Source organism: Diceros bicornis, chromosome 16 (assembly GCF_020826845.1).
Source record: "Diceros bicornis minor isolate mBicDic1 chromosome 16, mDicBic1.mat.cur, whole genome shotgun sequence".
NCBI lineage: Eukaryota > Metazoa > Chordata > Mammalia > Perissodactyla > Rhinocerotidae > Diceros > Diceros bicornis.
Genome location: NC_080755.1, coordinates 4,227,551 through 4,241,452, shown reverse-complemented (window position 1 = coordinate 4,241,452; position 13,902 = coordinate 4,227,551). Strand labels below are relative to the sequence as shown.

The 13,902-nt window shown below is 43.5% G+C and overlaps 1 protein-coding gene across 1 annotated transcript in view; it reads left to right on the top strand.

The window, feature by feature from the left end:
• Positions 1 to 6,665, top strand: part of L3MBTL4 (L3MBTL histone methyl-lysine binding protein 4) — a 342,274-nt gene extending 335,609 nt beyond the window's left edge. Inside the window, 4 exon segments of the mRNA XM_058556539.1 lie at positions 1,352 to 1,414; positions 4,292 to 4,446; positions 5,052 to 5,205; positions 6,432 to 6,665. Coding sequence (XP_058412522.1) covers positions 1,352 to 1,414; positions 4,292 to 4,446; positions 5,052 to 5,205; positions 6,432 to 6,665 — 606 coding nt within the window.
• The last annotated feature ends 7,237 nt before the right edge of the window (positions 6,666 to 13,902 follow it).

The window sequence follows — 13,902 nt, the reverse complement described above, 5'->3', positions numbered from 1 at the left end:
GATGTTCTGAAATCTTCATATTAGACAGACTCAATACAGTTGTGAGATGACAGGGGGGTGCGAGGTCAGAGCTCAGGGTCCCACAAGTGTCCTGACACCCAGGTGTCAGGCCCTAGGGTGTGCCCTCCGGGTGCTGCCCCGGCTCTTCTGTAAAGTGGAGATCAGCCGACACTGTGATGTTCTCTTCCACAGAGTGTGGCGAGGGCCGGATCTGCTGGTGTCTCCCGGAGGGCCTGCAGGCAGCCGTGACTCCCGGAGCTCTGGGATTGTGGAACATGTTGATACGAGGCCCCGAGCTTCCTGGCCTTCCCCTGGCCCTTCCCCATGAGACAGGGAGTAAGAGAAGGGCAAGTGCACACAATTCAGTCTACACAAGAAGCAGAGAGCCAAAAAGAAAACACAAAAACAAGACAGTTCCTCCTACAAATATCACCTGCCAGGATTCGCTTATAATTGCTTCTGCCCTGCCTTTCATCCCATGTGTTTGCAGTGCCGGCCCTCGCCAGAGTGGCAGCACCCAGTTGTCATTTGGGTTGTTGAGGGTCTATACTCCATCACATTTGTTCAGGCAGCTCCCCAAAAGTATCACTAGGGTGCACCCAGTGCTTCCTGTGCTTATAGCCAAGTCTTTGTCTGATCTCTCTTATCAAAAGGAATTGGGGGCATGTGTGGATGGAGAGGGAGGAAAAGGTAAGGATGGGAAAGCGAGTTGAAGGACTGATTCTCTAGAACTCTGGGTTCAGAGTCAGAAAACCTGAGCTCCAAAACCATCCCTGGCACTTACTGGCCAAGCATGACCTTGAGTAAGTTATTAAACCTCTTTGGGCTTCAGCCTCATCATTTATGTGTGAATTCCCTTGGCATAGAGTCCTTGAGTCCCTTTTGCTGGCGAGGCACTGGGTGAGGTACTGGAGACTCTGACGAGGAAGACACGGTCTGACCCTAGAGTCTGCCAAAAGGCCAGGCGGACGTGTCCTCATCTCTGACAGTCATTGTGATAATTGCTATGCACAGGCCACTACCCTCTACCCTCCCTGACCTCACGGGGTGGACAGGAGGATCAGATGAGAGAAGGTTCCAGAATGCCAGAGCTTCACGCAGATAGAGACCATCATTGTCATCGCGATGACTAACCCTGTGTAGGTCATTCTGGAAATAAGAGGCCAGAAAAGTTACTGGGGGCTGGTCAAATTTCTGAGCTGGTAAATACTATTGTAACTTGCTAGTTACTATTTAAATCTCAAGTGTTTGAGGGATTTGAAGTATATTTTACTCAAATGTTGAATTACTATGACCCAAGATATTATTTCAGGTGCATGTTTTAAATCAGGCTTTTCATCTTGCACTGTAGGCGGCTGAGTTTGTACGGTCTCTTCTGGGCTGTGACGAGCATGCCAAGAGCCTCAGGAAAGAGGTAGGAAATGTGGAAATTACATATATTTTTCCACCCAGAAGTGCTTTGTTTCCATTTACTTAAGTGTAAATAAGAGTGGTCTGGGGAGGCAGGAAGAGCCCAGCAGTGTAGCTGGGGCACGGCAGGGTCAGCCTGTGGCTTAGCTTGCTTCGTGGTTAGCCATGCTTTGGCCCAGAATGCTGTGGTGCTTGGTGCATACAGCATGCTCAAGAAATGGACTACTGGAACACATTGATTAATCATCACCTATGGGTGTCAGGAAGCTTCGGCACTGTGACTTGAGGCTGCACCAGGGCAGGGAGGAGTCCCGCCGTGGGCCTGCACCCAGGGAGGAAGGGAGATTTGTCTACTCCAAAGTGAAAGTTGGACTGTCTTGTCTCTCTTTGCTCTTTCCCTGCTGAGGAGGGAGGCAAAGAAGCGACCACATCCTTCTATGGGGTTTCTGCTTCCAAACTCCTCTTGGGTAGGAATGTACCAAACTGCTTAACATTTGTCCTGGAATTAGTATCCATGGAGACTTGACCCAGAAGAGACTAGACCAGCCACAGAATAATAACACAGATATCAGTGATGGTTCTTGTTTGTCGTGGCTTGCCATGGGCCAGGCCCTGTGCTCGGCACTTGACGACTGTCATCCTTGAGTCCTCACAGCAGCTCTACAGGACAGTTCACCGATGAAGAAGCGAGGACACAGCGAGGAAAGGGCAGTCAGATTCCAGCCCACGTCCATCTCATTCCAGAGCCTCCATCATTGCTCTAGAACTCTCCAAGAAAACTAGACCCCTAAAGACTCTAGGATGCAGCACATACTCTGCCTCTCTAGAGTTCAGGGCATGCATGGTTCAGGGGAGGCACTCTTTGAGTTTGGGGTCCTGGACCCCTCAGAGCTCGGCAAGCCCTGTGTCTCCAGGGAACTCTGCGTCAGGGTCACGATGCCCTCAGTCTCGGTTGCTGCCAATGGAAAGGTGGGGTCCGCCTGCTTCCATCTGAGCCCAGCACTGCTTGGGCATAGTTGGCCCAGACTCACACATATGGGCCACTCTCTGCATTTAGCGATGCCCAAGACCTGCCTTGTCCACAAGTCTCTTTGCAGGTCAAGTTGCTCCAGCTTCGCACTTAGGACCAGCAGTGTGATCATGGGCAAATCACCTAACCTGTCTTTCCTGTCCTCTGTAAACACAGGCTCATGTGAGGGGACCTTTCAGGATCAGGATTAGTATGTTACAGTGCCCAGCCCAGTTCTTGCCCCAGAGGAGGGGCTTAATAAACGGCAGCAATATGGACCGAGGGTCTTCTCTGGAGGCCAGCAAGCCCTGCTTGCAACCACAACATGGCCTCTGAGAAGCTGTGTGACGGTGAGCAAGTCGTGAGGTTTATAACTGCAGATTTCCTCCTCCGCCTCCCAGTGTTGTCGGGAAGATCAAATGCATGGAAGCAATTAGTATAACTCCGGAACCACTAACTGTTACCATCGCCACCATTATTACTTTATTCTTAGGAAAACTGGCTATTTGGCCGGCAGATTTTGCCTGAAAATGCTGGAGCTGAACCCAGGTTAGGGGATGGAAGAGGGAGACTCTCTTCTCAGCTGTGGAAAATATGCTGAATACCCATGGGAAAGGTATTCTATTCTCTAAATGGACGATTCTTCATCAGACAATATATCACACATGCACAGGAAGCTTTTTACAACTCTTAAACCTTTAGCCGCCTCCCAGGATTGCCGTTGGTCCTCCTTCCTCAGTGAGACGTTGACTGAGGGGTTTGTATTGTTAATTCAAAAGGGTCAGAACCACAGTGCTAGGTTCATGGAAGGGTGGTACCATAGAAAATCGTTTCATTCTGTCTTCTTGGTTCTGAAACCAGGACTCATTCTGAGCCCATCTGTGTGGATAGGTGACGTGGGTGTAGGACATGCCCAGAGTCCCCGACATCAAACTCTGAGACCACACTGGGGCCCCAGAGGCTGTAGAAAAGCGACCTGCCTGGTGGCCACTTGCCATCGTGTGAATCTCGGGAAGGCTATTACATTTCAGACCACAATATGTTTTAAAAGTTAATAAATAAACATTTATTCAATATGTATTTTTGTTTTTAATAGTTGGAATTTATGATAGAAAAAATTTTAAATACAGAAAAGTTAAAAGGAGAAAATAAAAACCAAACCACTATTCCACCAGCCAAAGGTAACTTCCCTTAACATGTGGTGTAAAGACTTCAAAGATTTTAACTATGTATATATATACATGTGGTCACGTACATTTAATTTTACACATTAAAACTGTATCATTTTTGTATCATCATATCACGTTTTGAGGCTTAATGATTCATGAAAAATTTCCCAAACCATGAAGTGTTTCATTGAGACATGAATTTTGGTGACTGCATGGTACCCCATCCCAGGTGATACCATAATTTATTGACTTCTGCTATTTTTGAAATACTGGGTTGTTTTCAACATTTCACTATTGTAAATTACACTAGAGTGTACACATTGCTCATTGTTCTCTTGGGAAAAATTCCTGGAGATTGACTTAGCGGATGAAAGTAGGTTATTTTTAAGGCTCTTGATACAAATTCAGGCCAAGATTTTTAAAACGTATCAATAGAAATTTAGCCTGGGAATAGTTAGAGTATACTGAATTCATATTTAACAAAGTGAACACCTTTTTAATTCACCTTGGCTTCGGGGTCCTGGGGGGAAATGGAGATGTGTGATGGTTGGAGCTGAGGGGAATGCGTCGTGCTCTCATCACTGAGCTCTGCGGGGAGGCCGTCCCAGGGTCAGCGCCACAGAGCCCAGCGCCCAGGAGCTACTTGGGTAAACAGGCTTTCATGGTAGGATGGTTTGATTTGTGTTTATTTATTTCCTTGCAGCATATTGACAGCAAAGCCTTCCTGCTTCTGACACAGACAGACATCGTCAAGGTGATGAAGATCAAACTGGGCCCAGCACTGAAGATTTCTGCCTCCATCCTCATGTTCAGGAATTCCCAGGACCTCCCTGAGGAGGACACTGTCTCAGGCCCAGAGTCAGGGGATAATGGCACCACCAGAACTGCCGTGGCACCAGCATCTTGTTCTCTCTGCAATAAAATTGGCCCACATTAATTTGATTTTAATCTCCCCCAGGTCACACCTGTATTTAATCTGGACCTTTTAAAATGCCTGTGGTTTATATGTTTAAAGGATTTTGAGGACTGACCCAGTGCCGACAATGCAGAGGCCCAGGCACGGGTGGCTTTGTGAACGTCTTTATCTTTACTGGGGTCTTTTCAGCTCTGAGGCATTGCAGCAAACAGACCAAAGAAGCCCACACATACACCTTTATCCTTCTCCCTCACCGTGACACAAGCCATGTTCCATTTTGAAAGCATAAAACTCGCAAGTGGCAAAATATTAGAAAAAACAATATTCATAAATACATTATTAATGTTTTCACATTCACATTTTGCTAGGGTCAGATTTGCCATCTGGCTGCAGAAAGTCTAAGAGATAGTGGCCTGGTGCTTTAAAAAGACTTCATGTGAGATTTTTGTGTACTTAAGAAGTGTGCATCTTTAAAAAATAATAATAATAAACACATGTTTTCATCCTTCATTAATTCTTCTTTTTGTTCTGTCAACTGCCTCGGTAGAGCTACCCAGGTTGCCTGGAATGTGCCCAGGAGTAGCACTGACAGTCAGCCTGGGCATTTGGCAGCAGCTGGGGAGACCCTGCTGAGGAGCCTCCGTGGTGAGCAGAGCCTGCAGGCCACCTCAGAGGAGCCTCCAGAGCTGCGCTGGCCTGCGGTCAGTCTGCGTGTGTGCTGAGGAGCTCTCCCACGTCTGGGCCTTGTGTGCATCCTTACAAACAGACACACCACTGACAGGGCAGAGCTGTAGAGCAGGGAGCTTGGTATCTGGTGTTGGTTTGAACACTTCTGCTTTGTCGTCAGACCTTATTTGTTTTGTATAAGTGACTGTATCTGAGACTTAAGTTATGTGGAGTCAGTCCCACCGTTTTGAAAGACAAGCACCTCTTCCCTTGCACACACCCACAGAAGGAGTGACAAACGCCCCTGGAAGTGGAGCGCCATTGTTTTTTCAGGGAGAGAGAAAAGAAACAGAAGAAAGAGAGGTTCAGACCTGACTGTACCCATTTGTTTCATTAAGAATCTTATGGTTTAAGAAAGTTGATTCTGCTTGGAGAGTTTCTCAAACTTTAGGTCACTGAGGAAAAAAAATACCTTCTCTGAGAGGTGTGCATACATTACATTTCTTTAGATCCTTACCTAAATGGAATTTTAATTTATTATTGGTAGATGTAAATTTTTGTCTCTGGGCAGTTTTGTTTTTTGGATTTTTTTGTAGACTGTCATGTACAATTAAAATTCCTGCTTCTGCTATGTTAAAATTTTAATATATTTTCAATGACAATAAATGGATAAAATAAAACCCCACCTCACAACCTTCTGTGGTAGTAACCTGTGCCTGTGCCACAGCCGAGGGCAGTGTTTCTCGGCCACGGAAGAACAAAGGCAGCTCTGCATGCATCAGCCAGCAAAGAAGTCCACCATATTGGGGTACGTAGGAGAGGTTTCCTTAGGGAAGTAAATTTAAGTGTTAACAATTTGAGAGATTAAATTGGAGGTTTTTTTAATTAAAAAGAACTTCAAAATTGCTCATGGTATAGGCTCCATAAAGCATGAAATTTGTGGTTCGTATATTTAATACATGTCATTTCAACAGAAGGATCTAGAACAGGACAGATAATACCAAGCCACTTTAGGGTTGAACTATTGTGTTCCTAGAAGACAGTGTGATCAGATAGAAGGAGCTTGAGCCAGGTATCTAGCCACCTGCTGGATGTCCCCACTTGGTCACCCAAGTACCTCCACCTTGAAAAGGGAGCTCAGATGGTCCCACCCTAGCTTTCCTCACCTAAGTGAACACAACCTCGCCAGAGTAGGGGCTCAAGGTAGGGGACTAGAATCGTCTCACTCTTTGTCAGTCTCTGGTTTACATTCCACCAACAGGACATCGCTGATCGTGGAGGTGGGGAGAGAGGTGCAGAGTCAGCTCTCGAGCTTGCGGCCCAGGAGGCTGCAGGCGTCCACATCGCACCACTGCCTCACCTTCTCAGGCGGAGCTCTCTTCACGCTCTTTCACTTTCTGTGCTGGACCAACACCGAACTCTTGGGACTCACATCTTTGCCGATGCTGACCCCCCTGCCTGGGGCGCTTCCCCCCCACACCCCTGTCCTCAATAGTCTTTCTTGACACTTTTCTGTTAGCGTCCTACGGCAGCCATACCTCCCATCACATTGCTCCTTACTCTTTATTGTTGTTGCTTGCTCATCTCTCCGCACTAGTCTAGAGAGTCTGTAAGGACAAAGACCATGGGGGGTCTTGTTATCACTTAGTCCTAGCACTTGGCGTGTTATCTGGCACTTAATTGGCACGAAGTAAGTTATTAGTTGCATCAGTGAATGAAGCAAGCCAATCAAACTCAAATCCAAACCCCAGCTCTGTCAATTTCCTAGATAGGTGTAACTTCTCTGTAAAATGAGAAAATAATACCTACCCCAAGGCGTTTTTAAATTCGATTTTAAGGATGTGTGCATGTCTGTGAATGTAACCGACGTAACACATATAAGGTGTGTGACACCTAATAGTAGCCATTAAGTGGTGTCAGGAAAATAACAGCAAGAGCGACCTATTTCTTGAACATTCTTCCAGGAATCTCCCACATACAAACCCCTTAAATTTGCATCAAGCCTGACCCCAAGGGGGCTGCCCTTATTAGTGTGGCTACATGTTAGGAGCCAGGAGCACATGGGGCAGACCCTGGGATGCTCTTGAGGGGCCCTGATTGCCCTGGACTCAGCTCTCCCACACCAGCTTGCACTCCAGCCAGGTCCCGCCCCTCTCCCCATGCTCCCAGACAGGCTGGAAACACGGGGAGTTGAAATCTTTCCCTCTGCAAAGAGGACCCCACCACCCTCAGGAGTCAGGCAGCACCCAGAAATGACCTAGATGGTCTGAAGGCCTCGGCTGCCCCTGGGTACCACCCTCAGCCCCTTACTCTCCCCCCCTGTCCTGATTCCCACCTGGAATATGAGTGAGCCAGGGACAAAGCAAAAAATTGCCAATACACCTTCAAGAAATACAAACTTCTAGGTTATTAGAAAGAGTTCCCCCAAAGGAGCATTTGTACTACATAAGTGCACATTAGATCCTTAGCATGAATCCTCAGGGAACTGAAGACTTCTGAGAGCCTAGTCTTTGAATGCCTGTAATTTCAGATAATTTTTGCAAAAATAAATTTCTCTCACTTCCAACAACCCACAGACATTCCAAGAAAAATCTATCCTAATCAGCTCTGAACACCTCTTCCTCTCTCTGTCTGAGGTTAGATCCTAACCTTGTGTAACCCACGTCCTAAACAGGTTCCAAGAGTGACAACACAGGAGATTGACTCCTTGTTAACAGGGGCTCTGAGCTGTGACATCTTTCCTTGCTGAGAGCTGACTTGCAAACGTCCCTGGACTTCTTGGTTGAGTTGTCTTTGTCTTTGGAATCTCCTTTTGTGGAGTGAGGTGGAGGCAGGGAAGTGTAGGGGGAAGTGCTTGGGCTTTGCGGCAAGGCCTGGGCTGGAACCCTCGTCCAGTGCCTAACCAGGTGCCCGATCTAGAAGCATCTCTTAACCACCCAGCAAATGACCAACTTGCCACATTTATTCATTTCTTTTGAAATATTGGATTTTGATTGCATTACATTTTGCTTCATATCATTTTGAAAAATATTCATTTTACCTCTGCAACTCCCAGGGCTGAAAAATATATTCTTGAATGTGAAGTGTTCCTATGAATATATTCTTAATATTCAAGAATATATTCTTCATAAATATTTTTTTCTTATAAATTCTTTTTAAAAACTTATTCTCCTTATAAATATATTCATGAAGAATCTATTTGTTAGGATTCTTGAATATTCAGAATCCTTATAAATATATTCTTCACAAGAAATCTTTCTTCAAAAATATATTCTTGCTACACTCTCAGTCTCCCTCTCTCTCTGCCTTTCAGTTTCTAGCTGCAGTAGGGAGCTGGGACAGCCAAACTCCTTAAAACACTGCTGTGAAGACAAAAGGAAAATTAACCAACTAAAACTCAAGAGTTAAACAAGTAAACTCACTGACTGAGCCATTGCGTGAATTGCTGGTCACAACTTGATTCCTCAGTGAGATCACCTGCTCCCAAGTCTCTGCACCATATATCCCTTTCAGGCAGATGATGGACTTTGAATCCAGTGATCAATGAAACGCGGCCTGGCTGCCGCTGTCCAATGCCCAATGCCCAAATGCCCAGCTGGGGTGCACAGGGACGTCCAGAGGGCCTTAAAGCAGCCACGAAGACTCAGTTCTTGAGTAAAAAGAGCAGAGGACTACAGCTACGCTGACAGCACGTGTCGTCCCTCCCTTGAAGACCTCAGAGCATTCAGGGGCAAAGCTGCAGTGTCCCAGTCACCGCACGTTGACGGGGCCATGGGAATGCTGTGGAGGTGGAGAGAAGTCAGGGAAAAGGGCTGTGGGGGAAAGAAGGAAGAACCACCATTAAAAAGGAAAGGAAAGCAAAAGCTGGGAGAAATGAGACTTTGAGTTTAAAATACTCAGAGTTTTTCTCCAAATGGTTCCATTTCATGGGATCAGACTAGTTGTTGTGTGAGGTTTTGCCTACAAGGCAATACCCATCAATTTCCTGTTTACGTCATTTTGAAATTAGATTGTGTTCCTTTTGATTGAGGAATCTGCGCATCAAGGTAGACTGATGCATGAAGAATATAAAGTGCTGAGAAATCTCAGGTTAAACCCAGAATGTTCCCACAATGGATTTTTCAAACTGCAACTGATAGCAATTGTATTAAATACGCATGGAGACTGGTTGGAAATACAAGAGCCTGTACTTCCCTGTGAAATACTGAGGCCTCAAAGGTCTTTTAGTAGGAAAAAAAAAATGACAAGAACTACTGGCTAATATTGGCTCAATTTTATTTTTATTTATTTATTTATTTATTTATTTATTTATTTATTTATTTATTTTTGGTGAGGAAGATTGTCCCTGAGCTAACATCTGTGCCAATCCTCCTCTATTTTGTATGTGGGACACCGCCACAGTATGGCTTAATGAGTGGTGTGTAGATCTGCACCGGGGATCTGAACCCTTGAACCCCCGGCCACCGCAGCAGATCGAGTGAACTTAGCTGCTATGCCACCGGGCCGACCCCTCAATTTCATTTTAAAGAAATAAAAAGTGTGTTTACAAGGTCTGTTCCCAAATATGCATGAGTTGCTCCATCAGCCAGTTGTGTGACTGGGGATGTGTGGCACGTGCTTCCATGGAGGCAGCTGTTTCTCTATAAATTGCTCCATGATTTGAGGTTAGGATCTACTCTGACAGTCTCCTTCGGAAGGCAGCCAAGATTTTGTTTTGTTTTTTTTCCAAGAAGAAGCAATTCGAATTTGATTTGGCCTGGCCTCTCCAACAAAGAGAGTCAAGCCAGTCAAAAATTAGTTTATTAAAGAAAAACTCACTCAGACAGGTTACTTGTTATTGGTGATTGAATTTTTTTTCTTTCATTTTCCAACTAACTTGCAAAGTTATCCTCCAACACAGCCTGCTTACATTTTTTCCTTTTTATTTATGTTTTAAGAATAGATTTGTTTTTCACAAGCCCTTGTTACTATCAGTTTGAAACCTGAGGTTGTCCTTCCTGGGCCTACAAAGAGATTTACCCCAGTGCCTTTTAGGCTTGGAAAGTTGAGTCTAAGAGTAGAAGGAGAAATATCACAGACACACATCCATATTGATTTCGAAATTTTCTTCAAAAGAATCAGCAGATTCACCTGAGCAGATGTCCTTGTCTTTGTCCATTGTGGAAATTATTAAATTCATCCATTCAACAAATATTTATTGAGATCCCACTAGGTGCTAGGCACGATGGGCATTTGGAATGTATCTGTGGATAAATAAATAAAAATCTCTCCTTTTGTGGAGCTTAAATTCAAGTGAGTGGAGACAGACAATAAACCATAAGCATAAAAATATGAAGAAGAATAGGAGGAGGTAAGGTGAGAAAAGTCTAGAGTCTCATGTAATGGAAGTGTGATCTTGCTGGTCCACAGATCTCATAGACAATACGGGCAGGTGGTACCATGGGGTGGCTCCCCTGGCATTTAGGTATGTGATTCACACAGACACACACTTGCACAGACCCAGGTGTTGCTGCAATTCTTTCTAGGCCTTTATTCTTGCTCTGCTGTTGTAAACTGTGGAGCTGTTCTCAGATCTCCCCATGGGACCCAGAACAATCCTCCACAACATGTACCAGAGGTGCCTCTCAGTACATATTGCTAACTGGCTGGCTCAAGGGTGTAAATATTTTTTTGAATACCAGTTTGATGTTAGCAATTGAGTAACCTGTTACCTGGAAATTTCTAGACCTTTTTCCTTTCAGATTCTAAGTAGCAATTAACAAGAAGTAATAAGAGACACTTCTAATGTAATTAAGTAAAATTGTCATCAGGCAGGTAATTTTAAATACTGCCATGCTTTAAATACAGACTCATTAATTTTAGCTCAGTGGTGTTCTAATATTTATTAGGCATACACAAGAATTTTAAATATGAATTTGTTTTTACATTGCTATGCTTGGTAATCCTGCCACCCAAAAAAATTATCCAACTAATAATTCTCGCAGCCCTCCAGGAGGGTAGCTAAAGGTTAATAATGTGATTTGTGAGTGTGATATTGAAATAAAAAGGATAATATCTTGATGAACCATGTCTGATAAAAAGGTGGAAAGACTTGACCTTTTGTGTAAGTCAACTAAGTACCTAGAGTGGGTCCTGCATTACAACTTCTTCAGATGCCCCCACAGGGCAAATTTTTCAAAGTAATCATCTCGGTGCATGTTAATTTGAAAATTGGTTAGCGTTAGAGGATGCATAATTTTAGAAAAAGTGACATTTATTTATTTAGCTCTAGGCAAGTTCTCATACACTGAAAAGTCTGTAACATTTTGTCACGATCTGAGTCTGGAACAGGCTGCTATTCATGAATTTTAGGGGGAAAGCCCATTTCTGCACGTCCAAGTAGCTGTCTGCAACGTGGAGAGTCATTTGGAACTGTGACCACTCTCAGCAGACTCAGGCTGACAGAAACTTATTTCACAATTCAATCTACATTCTGTGCAGATGATGGGAATATTTGCCTTCAGGAGGAAACAATAAAGAAATAAAGAACCTGCTGATTTAAAAACTTAATCTCAAAGTTAAGTACTCCATTTTGTACTGGTATTAAGCTGATAAAAAGTATTTGTTCCCACAAATGTGTTTGGCCCTCGTTTTCCGTTTCTCAGTAGACAATAAATCATTGCACATACCCATTCTCAGAAGCGACTTCATAGCTCTATTGACCTTGATGAGGCTCAGAAAAGAAAGTAATACACAGAACATGGATTGAATAGTTGGGTCATGTGATTATACTCATCTTCATGATCTCGTTTCCAAAAGCTCCCTAGTAACAGCAATTCTACAGTCTCCTTAAGGGCCTCCTTCAAGGTAACCCCTTGAAGAGAAAGATTATGTTTCGTAGAATTTTCCACCCCTGTCAGTGCTAGCACAGTGCCACACACACGCTGGGTAAAGAGAATTTAATATTTAACAACTGGATGGTGTGTAAGAGGCACTCAATAAATATTTATTGAACAAATAAATAAACGTTTTATTTATTTATTATTATTTATTATTTATTTATATATTTATTTTATTATTTTATTATTATAAATAATAATAAATTTATTATTATTTGACTGATTCATTCAAACTTCAGCTTAAGATATAAAAGAGCTGGTGTCTCCTGTTCCTCTAAAATCATCTTTCATATATTTTTGAAGACCTAATGAAATCATCCCTTAGTCTTCTCTTTTCTGGATGAAATCCTCCTTCTTTTAGTCTGATTCTATAGGTTTTTAACTCTGAAATTCTCAAGTTTTGCCTCTACTCTTAAGTTTCCTTTTTTTCTAATCTTCATCCCCATGTACCTTGACAGCTGTTTGCTTCATGAGAAAGCCCTCTCATTATCTCCGAATAGTCCTTTAGAAGTCAGCTGTTGTCACTCTGACCCACGGCTTGTTTCTGCTGTAAGTTAATAAAGTCTTAGATATATTCTCTCTCTGTCCATGTCAACTCTGGAAAAAGTGTGATCCGGGGGGCAGAAGGAGGAAACAGCCCAGAAAGCCACTGAGTCATGCAGCAATGAGACAACTTGCCAGAATGAACAGGCTAGGCCTGCTATCTTCAAAGAGAATTCCCAGGGACTGTTCTTTTGTTAACGGGTTGTCAAATGCTAAGCAAAAGAAGCACCTAATGAAGAGGCGTTAGGCAAATTAGAATCCAATTTTCAGACCTGATGATGTTACCTGAGTACTTCCATTGTACTTCCTATGTTTGAAGTCCCACGTGTCTAGCTTTTTGATTTGAAGACTTTCCCATTTCGCCCATTTGATTTTGTTTCTGCCCAATCTGGATTTCTTTCTCACTTATAATTAGCACCACATGGTTTAAGTAATACTGATACTTACAATTTCCTGCTGCACCTTGCCCAGGGCTGAGAACACAGTAGTTCAACAAATTGCTCAGTTACATAAAGTTGGTTGTGTAGGGAATTGAAATGTTTGTTTGAAGACCTTACTTTCAATCTGGAAACTGTCAATGACATAAGTTGCTTTGAATAAAGCTAACCCATATCGGCCAAATTCTTTCTGGTTCTATCTTTCACGAGTCATGGCAAGGGACCAGGCCAATGTGATCTGCGATAATGTGGATGTGACCAGAATCAGGATGGCCTAATCCAAACCAAGCATAGTCATCACTTGGATGAGTATGTCAGCAAAGGGGAAGGCCTGCCTTGGTTGCTATGTTGAAGCTGGGATGTCCATCCAAGTATTCTTGGTTTATTCTACCAGACTAATTATTTAGTTAGGAGTTTGCGAGTGGGAAGGGAGAAGAAAAACTAGTTTATAAAAAGAACTCTAGGGAAAACTAGGCAAAGCGTTACCTGATAATTAATTCAATCATTCATTTGTTCTTTCACTCATCACGTGTTTCTCGAGCCTCTGCTTAGGTCAGGCACTATCCTCATCACGCAAGCACAAGTCATCACATACGGCATGTTTGATCTTTGAATTGTAACGAATGAATGATTGAATGGCTAAATAAACAAACAAAAGACAGAATAACAACATAATTTTTAAACTGTGAAAAGCCTTTAATGTTCACACAAATTCTGATAAAGGGTTTCACAAGGTCTGAAATGTTTGAGTCACATAAGGCAGTGGTTTTCTGATTTTTTAGACTGCGTCCCATGGAAAGAGATATGTCTCAGACCACAACCCAGTACCCACACATACACACACTAGTTTCTGCTGAGCGGTTTTTTTTTTCAA